At 41.8% G+C, this 21,246-nt stretch overlaps 2 protein-coding genes across 4 annotated transcripts in view; one reads left to right on the forward strand and one right to left on the reverse strand.

Moving 5' to 3' along the window:
- NUP155 (nucleoporin 155) overlaps nt 1-8,611 on the reverse strand; it is a 65,944-nt gene extending 57,333 nt beyond the window's left edge. For both annotated transcript variants that reach the window (XM_032776471.2, XM_032776480.2), the window contains exons 1-5: nt 8,417-8,611; nt 3,546-3,683; nt 1,937-2,033; nt 693-763; nt 18-110 (exon numbers count right to left, since the gene is read on the reverse strand). In XM_032776471.2, the coding sequence (XP_032632362.1) occupies nt 18-110; nt 693-763; nt 1,937-2,033; nt 3,546-3,683; nt 8,417-8,552 (535 nt within the window). In that variant the 5' untranslated portion in view covers nt 8,553-8,611. The remainder of the gene's footprint in view (nt 1-17; nt 111-692; nt 764-1,936; nt 2,034-3,545; nt 3,684-8,416) is intronic.
- Nucleotides 8,612-8,626: 15 nt separating this feature from the next.
- WDR70 (WD repeat domain 70) overlaps nt 8,627-21,246 on the forward strand; it is a 276,981-nt gene continuing 264,361 nt past the window's right edge. The window contains exons 1-4 of one of the 2 annotated variants that reach the window (XM_075066919.1): nt 8,627-8,784; nt 12,830-12,892; nt 13,504-13,587; nt 21,054-21,174. In XM_075066919.1, coding sequence (XP_074923020.1) covers nt 8,733-8,784; nt 12,830-12,892; nt 13,504-13,587; nt 21,054-21,174 — 320 coding nt within the window. In that variant the 5' untranslated portion in view covers nt 8,627-8,732. The remainder of the gene's footprint in view (nt 8,785-12,829; nt 12,893-13,503; nt 13,588-21,053; nt 21,175-21,246) is intronic. The other variant, XM_075066921.1, reaches the window with a different exon arrangement.

A 21,246-nucleotide genomic window follows, 5' to 3' on the forward strand; every position in this document is an offset into this window, starting at 1 on the left:
GTGCGAGACAGAATTACCTGCTTGCAAATTAGCATAGCTAAGTCCTAGAATCACTATATCCACAGGAGTGGCCAGAACCAGTAGGTATCGTACATGAGGCTGGAAAATACCTAAGAAAAGAAGAAAAATTAGAACTTAGTATGAATTTGGTGTGCTGGCCTTGAACTAAGATCAACCTCTTCCCTGCATGAAGGGTAGAAATTTACAATGGCCTGAGGGTTAGTCATATTGAAGGTATGACAGCCTGTGAAGCTCCAGAATTAGAAAACTATATATCACTCAGATGCCCAGTTTTCCAATGCTATATCTCATTCTATTCCAGCTCTGACAAGTCATGAAATATTGGATCTTAAAATGATATTCTTATTACTATCTTCTTTTCACCTCCAATCATACCCCCTTCCCTCCAACTTTGTGTCCAATCTAATGTAAGCAGCTGCGACCAAAAAGACTACTACAGCTAGAAACCAATATTTCATGCCAGCTCAACGCAAGTCAGAATTCCTAGTTTTCAAATAGTATAAAACATTAGATTCTAATGTAACAATAATTATAAGATCTCTAACGTACATGACTACTTCACTACTTGTGACTTGTAAATCCTTCAATAATGCCTCTAGTTTAGTAATTTTTTTTTTTTACAGTGTTCAGCAGCTACATAATTTTGTTCACTGTCATGTATTTTTTATTACCTGCCTTTGGCTTCACAAGACCCACAGCAAGAATAGTTTCACTAAGACCGTCAAAATAAGCAAGGTCTCCCCTGTCAAAAAATGAGAAAAAATTACATCAAAGCACAACAGAAAAGACTTTCAATATCCAATAATTTCTAAATATACAGAATCTGAAACTTTTAAATTCTTCTGTTACTATTTTACAATTGGTCCCCATCTCCTGCATTTTTTTCTTAGTGTGGAAGCAAGACCAGTAGAATGGAACTGACAGAAAAAAGTCATCATAATAGCTATGTAACCAATCCTCTGTTTGGAATGAAGTACCCATTTATGGTTTAAGTTTCACATTTGAAATCCAATTGTATTTTTAATTCTCAGTTCCTTGCCTATTCACACAGTCTATTTTGTAGTCTATAGTACTCCCAAAGTTAGTCCACATATAGCGCAACATGAGAAACGGATTCACTGCACTATTCACAACTAACTTACTTTCTTTCCAATAAAATTTACTAAAGCAAGTTTAATTTATTGTGGGGAAAAAAATCTATATATAAAAACCCACCTGTAATACTGTGAAGTTAGTATAACTAATACTGCGTAAAGCACAAGTCTCATTTAAATCTCCCCTAGAAGTGTAATAATTCTGAAGAAATAACCTGTTGTTACAGAAAATAAGTTATACTATAGAGACACATAAGGAACACAAACCCATGCACTGAATGAGTATCACAAGCTTCTCTCCCTGAGCCGTTCAAAAAGCTATGAATTTATCATCATAGTTTTACGAATCTTTAAATCATAAGTCAGGTATGATATTTATATTCACAATAAATTTAAATCCTAAAGCTTTGATATACCTTCATCATTCAGAAGTCACATTATAAACATAAAAATAGCTGATTGTGGGAGCATGGTTGCCTACTACATATATATTAATACACAATAATGCATGGATTAAACCTAGTCAGCCAAGTTAATACAGAGTCTAAAATAAAAACGTTCCTCTTAAAAATTTTGAACTCAAGCTCAATATAAATACACCAACAACTTTAGGAGAGTAGAAAAGCCTAATACTAAAAGTATGCATTTTCCTTACCCACCTCTTATCCCCTCTGCACAAAAAAAATCCAGAACCTGAAATGATCAAGGTACCTTAAAATGATAAGTACACTTCTGTGCTTAAACAAATCACTCCCCTTATAACCATCACTTAATTCAGATTTAACACCATATATAACTGTAGAAATTTGTTTTCTACATACCCATCTTCATAATTCCACATAAAAATGTCACTGTCAATGGTCAACCATGCCCTGCTAATATCTGGAAACACTCCCATCATACAATTACATTGCATATCTGAAATACCACAGATGTAAGGAATAATGTACTCAAGCTTGCCAAGACAAAATTCCCATCAGGCTATTTTAAAGTTGTCAAAATATGTCAGCTTCTCGTACACGTACAGAACTTCTTTAACTGGTATCTGTGCATATTCTTACAAGTGTGAAAAAATAAAAGAAAACTACCTTCAAAAGAAATCAGATACAGATGTTAGGGGGAAAATTTCCTTGGTATTAACTGTGCACCTCCCAAAGCTATGACATCATACTGCAGCTTTCTCTGCCCTGCTTTGTTCTGAAGATATTGCACATTAGACACATAGGGCATACTCACTATTTACTGCAAGTAAGTACCAGTAATACCAATGGAAATTCCACCTGTGCATCATATATAGACAACGCTCCATGCTGGGCAAACCAATAACTACCACTGTTGATGCTTGCGCAGAATCAAATGTTCTTTCCTTAGACACGTTTTTATAGAGTTGGTTTAAAAAAAAAAAAAAAAAAAAAAAAATTACCATTTGGTATCCCAAATGAGCACTACAACTGAGCAATCCATTAAAAGCAATTATGACTGTTTTTACTTTCAAGGCCTTTCATGGCTTATCTCCATCCTACTTATCATCAATGATGCCAGCCTCCATTGCCACCCTGTTGAATTTTCAAAATAAGCAATTTTGTGCTTACTCTCATGCTGCTGCTCATGCTTGGGGAGGAGTTCTACATAAATGTCTGCAAAGTGACATCATTTTTCACCTTCAAATCCTTAAAACTCTGCTTTGCTGCGCTGATGCCTACAAAATGCTTGATAGCAGTTAGGCTGCTGGTGTGTTGAGACTGCTGCATATCATGCTGACTAATACATACACACACAAACCAAAATCTGAAATGGTGCCCCCAGTGAGCCAGGAGTGGTTAGAGAGCTGTGGGATGGCTCTGGGCTCTGGCAAGACATAGCCCCTGTGCGACAGCACAGAGCCAGCCTTGAGCCGCAGGCCGAGCATCATATGCCACGAGCTGCAGCAGCAGAAGTAAGTAACACCCAAAAATATTTAAATAAATGGTATTCTATTATATTTTTAACAGTGCAATTAAAACTGTGATTAATCACAACTATTTTTTAATCTTGCAATTAATTTTTTTAAACGTTTGACAGCCCTAAAAAATATGCATCCCATGCAAGCAACACTTAGTTATTCCACTTGATTTTGAAAGTATTTTATTTTTACCTCTAACATATGCAGACCCCTTTAATAAATGTACAAAGATTGTTATGACAAAAGTACCCAACTGTCATTGAGCATCAAAATTACAACATGTAGCTGCTGACTGTTGAAGCAACTTCGCCTAGATGGACCCCTTTAACTTCTTGGGAGCCATATGGACCCCAGTGTGGGTATGTGCAGGATAGGGGTCCATCCAGGGGAAGCTGCTTGAAGGATCAGAGCCAAGGTGATTATGAAATAACAAAAATTCATTTTTAACATTATACACACAAAATAACATGCTATTTTTATCAGGATACGTCCAAATTGCTCCACTAGCTCAGGGGGAAGCGGGACTCTGCGGATTGAACTGATCTCTGGAAGATTGGGTATTGAGAGCAAACCAGGTCCTTGCAAAGGATAATCCATATCTGACATACCAGAAACTGTAGGACTACCTGTAATTAAAAATAAAAATACACTTTAAAGTTTCATATGAAAAACAAGTTGTCAGCCAAAAAATAATACCTAATTGGTACTTTTCTTCAATTATCCTTAAGAGATTTCCCCTGCCCCAATATTTTAATTAGCAAGCACTCATCTCTGTTAAATCTGAATTAGATTACTTTATATCCTCTCAATTTTGATTATTTCAGATAAATGGACAAACTACAAAGTCCTCAAATCACAGGGAAGAACTAAACTAATCTTTTAGTTCCTGATCCTTCAAAGACTTATAAAGGTGTTTAATTTTAAGCATACAAGTAGTATTAAACATGAGTTAATCATGTATATAAATGTTTATAGGATCAGGACATTATACTGTAAATCTAAATCCTAAATAAAACATGAGCAAAAGCAAAATTTACAATAAACAAATAATATACAAATGATACAAGCGCAGTAAGAGTAACATAGCTCACTCAAAATATTTATGAAGTATTTTAAACGAGGGACTTTCATAATTTCAAGAGTATTTGTTTAAAGCCATATCTGTAATAAAAACTTTAAATAAAGAAAACAAATAAAACATCCAGTGCACCCCTAAAATTGGTTGATAGGCTCTCAAAATTTAATTACACCTCTACCCCAATATAACGCAACCCGATACAACACAAATTCGGATATAACGCAATAAAGCAGTGCTCCAGGGAGGCGGCGCTGCACCCTCTGGTGGATCAAAGCAAGTTCGATATAACGTGGTTTCACCTATAACATGGTAAGATTTTTTGGGATCCCGAGGACAGTGTTATATCGAGGTAGAGGTGTATTTTCATTTTAGAATTGTTGTTTCATATTCTATATTCATGAAATAAGTTTTAAAAACTGTACTCTTTATTTGAGGAAAAAAGAGAACAAGATATGTAATCTGTCCCTGCATAAAAAGTTGCAAGATTGGAGCCTTTTTTTGTTGACTTAGCCTCTTTGGATGCATTAATCCTTTTTCTACTAGAGTCAACCCCAATGCCATCGCTCACAATAGGATCATTTAAAATGATAGGTGCTTTAACTTAAGTAACTTATGCATAAGCAAGGTGTTCCTGACAAGGGAGAAACATACATAACCCATCAAAGATGACTGAACTGACCCACGTAAGGCACGGAGGCAAATTCTCAGTATACATGAAATATGGGCAATAAACTTTAAGGCCAACTGTAGGAATTATTTGGCAATTTGGTAGTGTCAGTGCTAGCCCTAGTCCCCTGTGGACACTCACAGCTTGTCTACACTACCAGCTGGATCACACTGATCCAGCGGGGGTCGATTTATCAGGTCTAGTACAGATGTGATACATTGACTGCCAATCACTCTAGCGTCTACTCTGGTACTCTACCTCAACGAATCGTGCAAGGGGAATTGACGAGAACGTGCCAACACACTGAGGTGAAGACATCACAGTAGGTAGATCTAAGGACGTCGACATCAGCTATGTTATTTATGTAGCTAAAGTTACATAACTTAGATCGATCCCCCTCATAGTATAGACCAGCCCTAAAGCACCTCATAAATTAGGGTATATCTACACTGCAATACAACGTCCTCTGCTGGCCTGTGACAGCTGACTTGGGCTATCCATGTTCAGGCTCCAGCTCTGACACCACGCAAGATCCCAGCCCAAATATCTACACCGCAATTTTACAGCCCTGAAGCCCAAGCGCTGCAAGCCATGGGTGTTTCACTGCAGTGTAGATATAACCTCAGAGATGCCTCACTGGAACCAGGATTCTGGAGTGCATAAAAAACCAACCTTCCACACAAACTTCCTCATGCATAGACTTTACAAAAACTAGACAAGCCATTTAAAACACAAACTTTGCCTCTCTACAAAGAAAAAAGGACACTAAATTATCTAAACGGCTACATGCCACAAGGAGCCACAACAGTAGCTCCCTTAACCCACCCAACAATATTGTTAATCTTTCTAGCTATACTCTTAGCCCAGCATAAGATTCTGTTCTATCTCGAGGCCTCTCCTTTTGTCCTTCCAGACCCACGAACATGATACAGTTTTACGGCGACCTAGAATCCTACTTTCGATGTCTCTGACTCAAAGAATATTTCCAACATACCTCTGAACAGCATACTAACCCACAGAATCCTCCCTACCAGAACTACAAAAAAAAAGGATTCTGCGTGGACTCCTCCAGATGGTCAAAACAACAGACTGGACTTCAACACAGATTGCTTCCGTCAACATGCAAAGGCTGAAATTGTGGAAAAGCAACATCACTTGCCCCATAACCTCAGCCATGCTGAACATAATGCCATCTACAGCCTCAGGAACAACTCTGACATCATAATAAAAAAGGCTGACAAACGATGTGCTGTCGTCATCATGAATAAATTGGAATATGATCAAGATGCTGCTAGACACCTCTCTAATACCACATTCTACAGGCCATTTTCCTCTGATCCCACTGAGGATTACCTAAAGAAACTAGACCATCTGCTAAAAAAACTCCCTGACAAAGCACAGGAACAAATCTGTACAGACACATGCCCAGAACCCCAACCAGGGGTATTCTATTTGCTACCCAAGATCCATAAATCTGGAAATCCTGGACACCCCACCCCAACATCTCAGACATTGGCACCCTAACATCAGGATTGTCAGACTACGTGGACTCTCTCCTCAGGCCCTACGCTACCAGCACTCCCAGCTATCTTCAAGACACCACTGACTTCCTGAGGAAACTACAATCCATTGGTGACCTTCCAGAAAACACCATCCTGGCCACTCTGGATGTAGAAGTTCCTCTACACCATATTCCACACAAAGATGGACTACAAGCTATCAGAACAGTATCCCCGGTATGTCACAGCTAATCTGGTGGCTGAACTTTGTCCTCCACCACAACTATTTCACATTTGGGACATATATACCTTCAAGTCAGCGGCATCTGTTATGGGTACCCGCGTGGCCCCACAAGTATGCCAACATTTTTATGGCTGACTTGGAACAACATTTCCTTAGCTCTCGTCCCCTACTCTACTTGCGCTACATTGATGGACATCTTCACCATCTGGACCCATGGACAAGAAGCCCTTGAGGATTCCACCAGATTTCAATAATTTCCATCTCACCATCAACCTCAGCCTAGATCGTCCACACAAGCAGTCCATTTCCTGGACACTTACCGGCTAATAAGTGATGGTCACATAAATACCACCTATACCAGAAACCTACTGACCGCTATACTACCTCATGCCTCCAGCTTCTATCCAGGACCCCCCCCCCGCACACACAATCCAGTTGTCTAGTCTAATCATTAGCCAAGCTTTAAGATACAACCGCATTTGCTCCAATCCCTCAGACAGAGACAAGCTCCTACAAGATCTCTGTCAAGCATTCTGAAAACTACAATACCCACCTGCTGAAGTGAAAAAACAGATTGATAGAGCCAGACGAATACCCAGAAGTGACCTCCTGCAAGACAGGCCCAACAAAGAAAATAACAGAACACCACTAGCTGTCACCTTCAGCCCCCAACTAAAACCTCTCCAGCGCATCATCAAAGATCTACAACCTATCCTGAAAGATGATCCCTCACTCTCACAGATCTTGGGAGACAGATCTGTCCTCCCTTACAGACAACACTCCAACCTGAAGCAAATACTCACCAGCAACCACACAACAAAAACACTAACCCAGGAACCTATTCTTGCAACAAAGCCTGATGCCAACTGTGTTCTCAAATCTATTCAAGTAACATTATCATAGGACCTAATCACATCAGCCAAGCCATCACGGGCTCATTCACCTGCACATCCACCATGTGATATATGTCATCATGTGCCAACAATGCCTCTCTGCCATGTACATTGGTCAAACTGGACAGTCCCTACGCAAAAGAATAAATGGACACAAATCAGACGTCAAGAATTATAACATTAAAAAACCAGTAAAACACTTTAACCTGTCTGGTCACTCAATAACAGACCTGAGGATGGCAATTTTGCAACAGAAAAGCTTCAAAAACAGACTCCAAGGAGAAACTTCTGAACTTGAATTGATATGCAAACTAGATACAATCAGCTTAGGCTTGAATAGAGACTGGGAATGGCTGAGCCCTTACAAACATTGAAACTAGCTCCCCTTGTAAGTGTTCTCACACTTCTTAGCAAACTATCTGTTCTGGGCTAACTTGATTATCACTTCAAAAGTTTTCTCTCTTACTTAATTGGCCTCTCAGAGTCGGTACAACAACGTCCACCTTTTCATGCTCTCTGTATGTGTGCATATATATTGCTCCTCACTATATGTTCCATTCTATGCATCTGAAGAAGTGAGCTGTAGCCCACAAAACATTATGCTCAAATAACTTTGCTAGTCTCTAAGGTGCCACAAAAATTCCTGTTCTTTTTGCAAATACAGACTAACACAGCTGCTACTCTGAAAACTAGGGACTAGAGCTGCCAGTGCCCCATGAGCTGGTGTTTTGGCTAGCACGTGACAGCCTATGGGGCAGCAGAAGCACAGTACCGGGTGCTCCGGCACTGCTGCCCCCAGAGGGTCCCCCGAGCAGCGATCCCTGTAGGGAAGGTAGATGCAGCGCGGGTCCCTGCGTGGCCACCAGAGCTCGGGGGCATGAGCCGTGTGCGCCAGACCCGGCTGGGGAGAAGCACAAGAGGCGGAGGAAGCTCTGAGCTGGTGACCAGATCGGTGCCCGGGCCCATACGGATCCTCACCGGGCGTCGGCACAGCCAGCAACTCGGACAGGTCCGGGTAGCAGCGATCATCCTGGATCTGCCGGTCGATGATGCGGCCTGCGTTCTCCAGCACCTCCTGCAAGGCCGGGGCAGCCGGGCTCATCGCGACAGGCATAGCGATTGCGCCCGCAGCTAAACAGGACCGCGCCAAACCCCAACAGCCACCGCGCCTGAGCGTCTGACGCACTTCCGCTTCACGGCCAGTCACTTCCGGCCAAGGACGCCCGGCAGCAGGAAAGGGTTAAGTTTAAATTGGTGGTCGCGGCGCGGAGTTAGTAGGGGAGAAGATCTGGCGATGGACACAGAGGAGACCGTTGGGGCAGGGGCGCTGGCGGCTGAGGCGTCTCGTGAGTGAAAGGGGGCGGGGAGGATGGAGAACAGGACCGGAGTTCCGAGAACCTGGCGCGGGGGTGGGGGGAGCGTCCTGCCCCTGCCCCTGCCCCTGCCCGCAGCTGGTTCTGGGCGCTCGCATCTCGACTGCAGAGCGGAGCTGGGTAACCCCTGGGCTCTTGGGTTGGGTCGGGCAGGGCTGGGCTGTGCGCCGAGGTGACGGAATAAAAGAGCTAGGTTGCTCCTCTGAGGGCCGGGCTTAGCGACCCAGCCCGCGCAGCGTCTCCGCAAGTGACCACCCCCCCCCCCCCCCCCCGGTCAGTGCCAAAGTCACTAGCAATACCCGGCTCTTAGATGGGTGGAATCTTCTCAGCCAGCCTGTGACCTAACTCCCGATACTCAGCTGCGCCCAGGCTATGTCTCCGCGACACTCTCCTGCTATGTTAACATACAGCCCTGAGCCCCTCACTAGACCTACTTCCTTCCCTGTTCCTCACAAACAGATGCACAACCTGCTCTCAGGCAGAATGTTAAGATGTGTTCAATGAAGGCAGGTATCATATTAGCCTATCACAGGGGTGGGCAACCTGTGGCATGTGAGCTGAAGCTGCACTTGAGCTGATTTTCAGTGGCACTCACACTGTCTGGGTCCCGGCCGCCGGTCTGGGGGGCTCTGCATTTTAATTTAGTTTTAAATGAAGCTTCTTAAACATTTTAAAAACCTTATTTATTTTACATACAACAATAGTTTATTTATATTAGAGACTTATCAAAAGAGACCTTCTGAAAATGGTAATGTATTACTGGCATGTGAAACCTTAAATTAGAGTGAATAAATGAAGACTCGGCGCACCACTTCTGAAAAGTTGCTGACCCCTGGTCTATCAAGTACAAATAACATATTACAAAGTATGAGACTAGAGTTTTTAAGACTGCAATGTGGGCCAACATCTGTACTATGTGTATTACTGTAGCACCTAGATTGGAACCCTGTCGTGCTAGGCACTCTGCATACACACAGTAAGAGAGAGTCTCTGCATTGAAGAACAGTCTAAAGGGCACAGGAAAAGACATCTCATCCCCTGTGTTGTACATGAACAAATTAAGGGCTTGTCTATGCTGGCACTCTACAGCACTGCAATTTTCTTGCTCAGAGGTGTGAAAAACACACCCCTGAGTGCTGCAAGTTTCAGCACTGTAATGTGGTAGTATAGACTGCACCAGCTTTGGGATCTGTGCCCCTTGTCAGGGTGTTTTTTTTAAAGAGAGCTCTCCCAGTGCTTTGCTGTGACTACACAAACAATGTTAAAGTGCTGCCAGAGAAGATATGCCCTAAGGCACTGAGAAATTAAGAGACTTGTTCACGGTCGTATGTGATGTCTGTGGCAGAACTAGGAAGTCACAAGTTAATGCCTTAACTGCAAGACTATCCTTTCCTTAAGTAGAAGATGATAAATGGGGAAAAAGTTAACAAAGAGCTATGAAGCTGCTAGACTGTTACCAAATGAAGTGCAAACCAATTAAATAAAGATGATAATAAAGGCTAGGCTTTGTTGAAAATCCTAAGGGAGCTAGGTGCTATCGTAATAATCGGGCCTACAAATTTGTCCTAATTGTAAGCAAAATTATAAAGTGACAGAAAGCTTTTTAAAAAAACCAGTAACTTATAGTAAATTTTGATCAGAAAAAGTGCAAAAGAGAGAGAGACTAAATTAGTCCAAACAAAAAGGCTCACTGATATAATTGAAGACCTATTAAGTTATGAATGGTAAAGAAAAAAGAGTGAGACAAGAAATTCATGAACCAAAACTGGTATGTTGGAAATTAGATTTAATTGGCGGACAAACTTATGATGAGATGGGCTGTTCCCATCATTTGCTTTTTGGGGTCCTTAAAACTGGGGGGAACGCTGGCTTCCACAATGCTGGCTGAAAAAAGGGGATGGAGTGAGTTACCCCATCATCGCTGCTACCCATACCATCTTCTGGGATCCTGCATAACAATATCGTACCTTCATCATCCTGATCCTGAGAGATGTCCTGACAAGATTGTGCCACAGAGAGGGACTCAGATGATATTGCCACCTCTGCTGGCTCCAGCTAAATTGTACTTGAGATGTGAGGCTTTGTGTGTGTGTCTTCCCCTTTTTCCTCTCTCCCCCCCCCCCGCCCTGCTCCTTGTTTCCTTTTCCTTTTTTTTACCTTATTCTGTCTTTCTCCTATCTTTCTCCTTTTTTTTTTTTTTTCCTTCTCTCTAATAAGAATCTGGCTTAGCCAGCCCCAGCCATATATTTTGGAGCTCTGCTGTAAGCCTGTAACTAGAAAAGGAGCTAAAAGCAATACCCTTAACAATCTGATGGTGTTACAAATTTGCCAGGTCTTTGAATGGCTGATGAGACCATGTGCTTTGCCTGTGTTTCTCCAGCAATGAGGTTGCAAGTGAAAATCAATACCAGAGGCAAAAGCTGCATTTTCTCTCTTTTTCCCATTGTTTTTTCTTCCCTCTTGTTTTATGTTCTAGGAAACGGGGTTAGACTTTTATGACATCAGCAGTTGCTCCAGCTCATTTCAACTAACTTCTTTTTTCACTGAAACTATTTATAATGATCTTTAATACATTTAAGAGACGTCAAACAGGGAGTTTTGCCTTTAAAGTCTCTTTACAGCTGAAGGAAAAGGGAACAAGGGCTGTAGTTAGAATGAAAGCCTCACTTAATACTTTACATTTCAAATGTTTTAACTCTTTCTTCTTTCTGTATCTTTAGTAAAAGGTTAAAATGATTTTTAATGACGTTTGCCATGGTACTAAGCAGGCTAAGTTCTCTGTATACCAAACCCCAAAATTTGTTTGACACTGTTTAATGTGGGATGGTGACAGGATTAGGTTAATACCTTTGACTCTTTGGGCTCTTTATTCCATCTCAGTTAATACAACAGTGCCGAACTCCCATTGATTTAATTGGAGTTAGGCACCTACTCCATAGCTCTACAGATCGTGGAGATCCTTGGCCATTCTAACAATTTGCCCCCACCTCTTTCTGTCAACACATTTTTCTCATTCATGGTAATATATGTTTAGAGCATTTAGGTCCTGTCTGGTGTTATCCTTCCATCTTCTCCCTGGCCAACCACAATGTCAGAAACTGTAAGGATGTCCTTCCAAGAGATGCTTAGTTTATCTGTCTTCTGTCTTCCAAACTGCATGGCTTGCCCACTGAAGTGCTTGGGCTCTCATTACATCTACTATACTTGGCACCTGACTGTTGAAAATCTCAACCGTTACTCTATAACCCTGTCCCATTGGACACTGAGGCCTGGTCTACACCTAAAATTTAGGTAGACCTAGCTGCCTCACTCAGGGCTGTCAAAAAAATTTATACCCTGCACAATATTGTGTTGTTGACATAATCCCCAGTTTATTCACAACTAAGTGGATGGAAGAATTTGTCTGTTGAGCTAGTTGGCACCTCTCAAAGAATCACTGTAGTATTTATGCTACAGTGGCAGATCGCTGAGTTTTGAGCCTTTGTGCCATGTTTAGATTGAGTTCTCTCCAACTAACCCTGCTGCTAAACCTGTTTAGGGAGGATGATGCCAAGGACTTGCAGGTGTAATGTATTAGGGAAGGGGGACTATAAAGGATAACCAGGGGACATGGAGAGGGAAATGAGCTTGGCTGGGGAAACAATAGCCTGCTTGGGTGCTGCCACAGAGGCAAGGATGAGAGTCCGTCCAGCAGTATATATGCGGCTATGATGTACTATGTGTACAGCTCTACTTATCCAGTAGGGCTGCTTCTCAGTAGCTGGGGGTTCAGAGAATCCTGAGCAGGTGCCTTTAGGAGTCTCTGTGAGTGGGCCAGTCCCCTCGTAGCAGGGTTCCTCTTGATCTGCTGCAATCTCCCACATGGTCACTTCCTCCTGCTGGTGGAGCCTATTGTGATCCCTGGTGCAACTCCAGCTGAGCAGCTAGGAGCGGAGGGCGATGAGTTTCCATGACTGGGGAGGTGCTGGAATGGTGGGCTCTGTGCAGAGTTTGCTCTAACCCCTCTGTTCCCTTCTAGATGTGGAGCTGGTGGGAGAACCTGATCCAGAGCTGGCAGCCACGATGGGCTTCTCAGGCTTTGGTAAGTTCAGGGCTCATGGGAAGGGCAAAGGAGGCAATGTCCGTATGCTGGAAGGATACACTTTGTGCACTGGGGAAGTACTAGTTGGGGATGGTGAAGGGAGCAGTAGGCAAGAGTGTGAATCTCTGTGGAGTAGGGTAGCATTATCCATAGCTGGAAAGGCTAGGGTACCTGTTGGGACAGGATGCACTTGTTAAGGGTCTTGCAGTTCAGATGAAGCTTAACACTGAAGCTTTTTTTTCTTTCCCCAATTTTATATTATGGGTTGTGATTTAGAACACAGTAAAATGCTCCTCAGTGGGTTGTACTACAGTATTTGTGGATTTAACTTTTTGACAATACACTTGGAAATGCAATGTAAAAGGCATGGTGATAGTAACTGTATAAACTCTGTGTGTATATAGTGGGGGAGAGGAGGCAGATTTTTTTCAAAGGCATGGAATGCAGTAAGGTGCCCAATTCCCATTTATGTAATAGCCCCAGTGGAAGATTTTTAATCTGAAACTTGAATTGGAGAGCATCTGAGTTATCCTGGTCATTTACTCATTTTAATCTTCTGGAGTTCATGTTACTTGGTCTAAATCAAAGTTTCTTTTCCTCTCATCTTTTAGGAAAGAAAGCTCGAACATTTGACTTGGAAGCAATGTTTGAACAAACTCGAAGAACAGCAGTGGAAAGAAGTAAAAAGATGCTGGGTAAGATAGGTGAATTTCCTGTGCTTGTGTTTTTCAAAGGACTAAAACACAATAATCTAACACGTTTTAACACTTGCCTTTTTTACATGTAGGTGTTAAAACATTTTGGAGAACATGTTTTAAAAATACACCTTTTATTCTAGTATAGACTGCTGTGGTGGGACTGGATCATGCTGGGATCACATACCGAGACTTTTGCTGCCTGGAGAATGCCATTTTGTTCTCAAAATAACATACTTCCTAGAGTGTGTAGTGCATGCACACTTTAGTAGAGCAAAATGGTGTCTTCTGCACAGCATGCATGTGTGCAAGGTCACACTACCACTGAATGTAGATAAGTCCTAAATGGTTTGGGGTCTTCTTGCTTGAGAGATGCCTCTCTTCCCCAGGCCACACCTTTGCAAAGTTGCTGAAGCTGGAGTCTCCTTATTATATACATAAGGAAACTGCTTCTGAATCATTATCCTGGACCATCTTTCAACCTTGGAATTTATTCCCCCCTCTCTGGACAAAAATAACCAGAATTTGTTAACTTTCAGGCATAATGCAAGGCCTGTGTAACTACTGATCCATTCAAGGAGGTGATGGGCTGACAGGTGCAGGATTTGATTATCATGGTTCTGATTCTATGCTGAGAGCCATGTGAACACACTTCTGTGAAGATGCCTATTGGCTTTGAGGCTCTGAGCATTTGCAGGAGTATACCTGGTTTGTTCTTATTTCAGGTTTGGGGCCTAAGTCTGCTGTAAATTGTATATTTATTTGCTTGTGTGAGGAATATTTTGATTATATAGTGAAAATCAGTTATATAAGGAGGCCAGTGTGTTGACTTAAGCATCTTTTTTAGTGTTGAATAAATCTAAATAAATACTATGTTTCTTCCACATTGAAATATGTGATGCTGGTAGACCATGTCCTAGCTCATGCCAAAGCCCCCATGTGACATTCCCTAAGGTACAATCTGGACTGTTGAACAGCTGTGTCCCCTCAGTTCTCCAGCCTTTTACATGCTTTGCTGTGAGAACAACCACTCCTGGCCTGCTTTCACACACAGCCCCCCAGCCTGTAAATTAATCTGAGCTATACTGTAAGAATCAGCCACCCTTGAATTACACAGCAGAGTGACACAGCATATTCCCAGACTTTCTCCCAGAAATATGCATCTTATACAGCCCAGCACCCTCCTGGACAACAATACAGGCTCATGTAAAGTCTGTCATTTCATTAACAGAAAATGTTATGCACAAACCTTGTTACCTCATACAGAGCTTTTCACTACAAGGTTGTCAGGGTGTCTCTATTCATCCATCCTGTCACCAAGCGCTTTCTTAAGAGTATCTGAAATACAAGTCCATACTCCACCTTGGGACTATGCTGTCTTACTGGTCCACCATTTGAACCATTAGCAACATGCTCTCTGATACATCTCTCAATGAAGGTAGCCTTCCTAATCATTATCACTTCTGCCTGCCAAGTGGGAGAGCTAGGGACCCTTATGGCATACCCAACATATACTATCTTCTTTAAGGACAAGGTCACCCTAGGACCTCATCCAAAATTTTTACCCAAAATATCATCATCTTTCCACTTGAACTAACCAATCCCTCTTCCCTCATTCTTCCCAAATCTAATGGAAGTAAATAACTCAATTCTACACACTCTAGGTGTCAGATGTTTACTAGCGTTCTACCTTGAAAAAGCTATGCCCTTCAGGAGGTCACCGAGGCTCTTTATTTCCTCTTTGGAATGATCTAAAGGTTCCGCTATCTCCAAACAGAGGCTGTCTAAATGAATTTTCAGGTGCATCCACCTTTGTTACCAACAGAAGGATCTACAGCTCCCAGCGGGGATCCAAACTCGCTCTACCAGATCCTTGTCAACTTCAGTAGTCTTTCTAAACAAGGTGGCGATCATGGACATATGTAAAGCAGTGACGTGGGCGTTGGTACGCATGTTCACAGAACACTACGTGATTGACCAGGGCTCAAGACTGGATGTATTGTTAGGACTTACTATATTATCATTAGTTACTCATGCAACTCTAAAGCCCTTTCCATCCACCAAGCAGCAGTGCTCTATAATCTCTTGAAGTGGAGCACCCGCAGGGACATCTCTGTAAGGAGAAGTTTACTCACTTCTGTGCAGGAACTGAGGTTCTTCAAGACGGAGGTCTCGATGAATGCTCCACTACCCACCTTCTCCCCTCTACTTTGGAGTTTAGTCTACAGACTCTGTGGTAGAGAAGGAACTGAAGGAGGTCTGGTCGTACAGCACAAAATAGGTGCCCACTGTCACGGAGTGTGGGGAAGTCCAGCCTGCACCCCTCTTCCTGGAACTCACAGTGACTTTTATCCAGCCAGTAAAACAGAAGGTTTATTGGACAACAGGAACACAATTTACACCAGAGTCTGTAGGGACAGTCAGGACCCCTCAATTGAGTCCTTCTGGGCTTTCAGGGTGCTTGGATCCCAGCTAGGATACCCTGAATTCCACCCACACAGCCCCAAACCCAAAACTACTTCCCTCATGCCACTCACTTCCTTTGTCTTCCTTCCCGGGCCAAGGTGTTGATCTTTCCCCTCCCTTACTTAGCTCAGGTTACAGGCGCCGGTATCGTCCATCCCCTAAAGTCCTCCCCTGCTCTCCCATTCCCCACACAGACAGCCCCTATTCCATCACACCCACATAAGATGAGAACACATGTGCGACCGAGACAAGCACTGCTGCTGAAATTCTCTGATCAAAGGCGCAGGGGTGCATATTAACCTGAAGTGGAGTATCCAGAGGGACATCTATCTCAAAGAACTTCAGTTACTGCACAGGACAAGTAACCTTCTCATGTGTTACCCAGCAAGAGAGTGACTTGGATGTGTTGCTCCTATATTTGTTATTGGCATATCGGCATGTACTCCCAAGAATCTACAGGGTTTTGCCTCCTCTGATCTCCTTTGAGAGACAGGCGAGGGGACCCTGTTAACATAGATGCAAAAACCCACAGGGACCAATTTGAGACTTTTACTCTGAGAGAGACATGGAAATAGTCCATATCAATGGTAAAGAAAATGTAGTCGCAGATGTCTTATCAAAAATAGGGGAATATTGAGGTGTATATCAGGAGTGTAAGTGGTACCTCTTCCTACACCATTTTTGCATTGAGGGCATGACACTGGCAGACCAGGTGCCAGGTCATGCCAAGGTCCCCATGTCTCAACTGAATACTGACAAATACATAGCTAGAATCAATCTGGCTCACCAGTATGTTAGAATTATTAAAATAGGTGTCAGGACTATATAAGAATGTTTTTAGACTTTATTGAATGCTTGTGAGTTGCTGCGTGCATCAATCTCACTTATAATATCTGTATTGTAAGGGTAGCTTTTGATTTTAATTAGAGTGAATTTTGTAACATGGTATTATACCACCATGGGTTTGGCGCTGGTGGCTACAGTTTCAAGCTTAACAGAATGAAAGTCACCTCTGCTACTTGTTTTAGAGTTAGTCTCTAGGAACACACAAAGACCAAGGGTAGTGACCACACATTCACATGTACAAGGTCTAGTCTGTTCTATAAGTTTTATTAAAGTTACAATTAAAGTTATTACCTTTGCATATAGAAATTTTATACAGACCTATGCATGTTACAAATATAGTTATACTCACATTCTTAACAGTCATGCTAGGGTCTGATAGGTCTCTCACTACTTGATCATCAGAAGAAGAATGGTTTCTGCTGGAGTCTCCCACAGGAAGCTCAGCTTTCCCCTTTTGGGCATCCCCTTTTTATAACGTGATTCTGTCTATACCTACATTCTGCACATGTCCGTAAAAGTTTCAACCCTTCTTTCTCTTATTGGTCTGTGTCCCCTGGAAACTTAAGGGACCTCAATTTTCTATAGGCTGTGTAAATTCCCTTTTCTCATTAGCATTGATGCACAACCTGTATCCTGTGGTTAAGACATGTCGGAGACAGTTGTGCCTTTACAGTATTTTTATGATCTAATAATCTTCTGGGTAATTCTGTGCAATATTACCACTTGTTACCTCTCTTCCTATAATCTTAGGGTATCAGGTTATTTTCCGGTCACTTATAAAATTTCTTGTCTCGAAGGCCTAAAGTAGGTAAGCTAAAGTCTTGCAGGCCTCAGCCTACAGGTTCTTGCGTTTCAGCTTGTCTGTCTTATACCTACTACATGGTTCCTCTAGTCTTAATACTGATCAGTTTTATAGTTTTATAATCCTTCAAATTAACTAATACAATGAATGATAACATGTTGATTAATCATATCACACAGTAAATGAACAATACACTAAAATCATTGGCTACAAAGGTAATATTTAAATATTTGTATTTTAAGTGCTCTGTGACTGTGTAAATCACGAGACAGGAGATAAACATTAACTAGTGTAAAGTGTTAGTCTTCAACAGAAAGTGTTATGTTCTGGCCAGTGAGAAAGGCCCTTCGAACCCAGATGGATTATCCTTGAACGTTAAAGAGAATAATACTGTGTGCTGCTCTTACTCCCCCTCTCCATGAAATGAGTCATGGAAGTGAATTCCACCTGTTAGCTGAATTTGCAGCTCAGAGCACAAGGGGATGGAGATAAGGGAATAAAGACTCCTAACAAGAAGGACCTGTATCTTTATGCTGAATGAACTCTGATGGGCAAGGATTACGAGGCATAAGCAAAAGATCCCTAGCGTTTAGCCTGGATTAGCCCTAAAGGAAATATAGCGCTTACTTATCATAGAAGAGTCTATGACTTGGAAAACATAAGGTAGTAACTCATTTGTTTACACAGGTTAACCTGTTTTAACCTGATAAATAACTTGTCCTATTAATACATCTGTGTATAGTTTATTATAGGATTTGATACAAGGTCTTGTCTTTGGTGCGAGATCTAACATGCATTTTGTGATGCTGACAGGCCAGGTGCCAGCTTAGCCAAAGCCCCAGGCCTCATTGAACACTTACAAATGCATAGCTGGCAGCCAGGCCAATTCACTTGTGTATTAGTATAGATCAAAGTGATTGTTAAATGTATAAGAATGTATTTAGTGTTTAAACTTCATGAAAACAAATGAGATGTTACATGCATTGTTACATTTTAACAGGATACAGAAAAATGAAAACAAACACTTACATTGTATGTACCCCTATAATTAAATAACCCATCAAATGAGAAATAAGCCTAATTAAGTACTAATTCTCATGCATTTGAAGACAAGTGGCATTGTGTGTGTCATCTCTGAGCATATTTTTCTGAATTACTATAGCCAGCCCAGTTTCTTGTCTCCCTCTGATAAGAAGATGGAGCTACATTTTTAAAAGAGACTGGGGCAGTCAATTTTATCATGATGTAGGTGAGATGGTGTGAGGCTGGCAGTGTGTTAAGATCTATTATTTTAATAATGCTAAGTTAATAAGAATGTGTTTGTGACAAAGTTCCCCCTCTACTTTGGTAGGTCCTGCGCTTATTGGCGGATTTGCTCACCTCAGAGATCTTCCCCTCTGGTAGAACCCACAGTCTGAGTCAACTCCTCCTGTGTCGGATCAGGAGTTGAGGTTTGGCGGGAACCCAGGCCCACCCTCTACTCCAGGTTCCAGCCCAGGGCCCTGGGGATTGCAGCTGTCTATGTTACCTCTTGTAACAGCTGCATGACAGCTACAACTCCCTGAGCTACTTCCTCACGGCCTTCTCCAAACACCTTCTTTATCCTCACCACACGACCTTCCTCCTGGTGTCTGATAACACTTGTACTCCTTAGTCCTCCAGCAGTACACCCTCTTGCTCCCAGCTCCTCACAGGCACACCACAAACTAAAGTGAGCTCCTTTTTAAACCCGGGTGTCCTGATTAGCCTGCCTTGATTGGCTGCAGGTGTTCTAATCAGCCTAGCAGGTTCCTGATTACTCTAGTGCAGACCCTGCTCTGGTCACTCAGGGAACAGAAAACTACTCATCCAGTGACCAGTATATTTGCCCTCTACCAGGCTCCTGTACCCCACTGGTCTGGGTCTATCACAGTGTTTTATAAAATGCTTATAGGATGCTACATGTATTGTTCTCGCTCAACTGTATTCCATGTTATACTGTATCAGCATACATTTTCATTGTATATAACCTTGCAACTAAGTAACCCATCAAACGAGAAAAAAGCCTTGTGTAATGTAAATAATGATCTCTTACAAGATGTTAAATCCTGTTCATTAAACGCAAATGAGCCATTATACAAGATCAAGGATCAAAGATATTAAGTGCATTCCTTCCCCACTGCCCTAACCCCATGAAGAAGAGGTGTGTGGGAACTGTTGCTGTCATCTTGGTTTCTGAGAGAAGAAGCTATAAAATGGACACAAGAAAAATTCTTTATCTTTGGACTGTTTGGACTCTAATGGCAGAATAACTAAACAAGAAGACAGATATTCTTGCATTTACTGTGGGTAGCCCTAAAAACTTTTGGGAAACTGGCAGATTACTACATCTCAGCTACCTTTTGAAATATAGACCAGTTCACCTGTTCATATATTTTTAACTGCTTTAACCTCTCAATAACTGTCATTCCTTTTTCTTAACTAATAAATCTTTAGTTAGTTTAGAATTAGAGTTAATTAGAATTGGCTGCTAGTGTTTGTCTTTGATGGGAGATCTAAGATGCAATCAGTCTGAGTGAGTGACTGTTCTCTTGGGACTGGGTGTAAGTGACCATTTATCACGTAGTCCATCTTGCCTGAGTGGCAAGATAGATTGGATTATATAAAGAGAGTCTGTGACTGCCTTATATATCTAGTGTAGTACTTAGGGAGTTCACATTTGTTACTGGGTTGGTGAAATCTAAGTAGAGAACATACCACCAGCTGGGATGTGTGCCCTGCTTTTTAAGTCTGCCTCCCTGAGGGAGACACTCATGGTTGTGACTCACTCCAGACAGTGTGACAGATGGTCCTCTAGGGACCCCTCTATAGTGAAGATAATGGGAGTAACTAGTGAGAGTTGTAACAAACTTCATGACACCTCTGTGTACTAGACTTGCTTCAGCTGATTTAATTTCCAGTATCTCATTCCAGAAAACATTAAAGATCAGTATTGACTAATCATACCTCATTGGCATTAAAAATGTTCAAATGTGAAACAGTGGCATATGCTATAAAACATATATTTATTCTGTATGAGCTAACAGTTTTAGTGTCTTAAGCTTGCCTTTTCCTGAGAGGTTTGTTTCTTTGGGTAAGCATTTGGGTATCAAAATAACAGAAATTTAAAGGAAATTAGCATTTTTAATGTGTGGGAAAGCTAACCAATCAGTTTAAATTAAAATGCTCTACTTTCATCTTTTAATACTTCTGGAATATATGTCTGAAAATGAAGAATTTAATAATACTGTCTCAAAAAGAAGCACCAAGCTTTCATTAATTTACATGCTGAAAACATGGAGACCTAACAGTTGCATATTCACTCCATATTTAGAAGCCCGTGCAAGAGAAGAGGAAGCCCAGAAAGAAAAAGAACTAAGAAGCCAACATGAAGATATTGATTCAGCAACTTCAGGCTCAAGTGTGATGGGAGCTTGCTCTGCATCAACTTGCAGGTACTTAGATATAGGGGAAGTCTCATACCATCTTACAACTGTTTTGTCTGAAGGGCTGTCTGAACTCTTTTG

This window comes from Chelonoidis abingdonii, chromosome 6 (assembly GCF_003597395.2).
Source record: "Chelonoidis abingdonii isolate Lonesome George chromosome 6, CheloAbing_2.0, whole genome shotgun sequence".
NCBI classification, from domain to species: domain Eukaryota; kingdom Metazoa; phylum Chordata; order Testudines; family Testudinidae; genus Chelonoidis; species Chelonoidis abingdonii.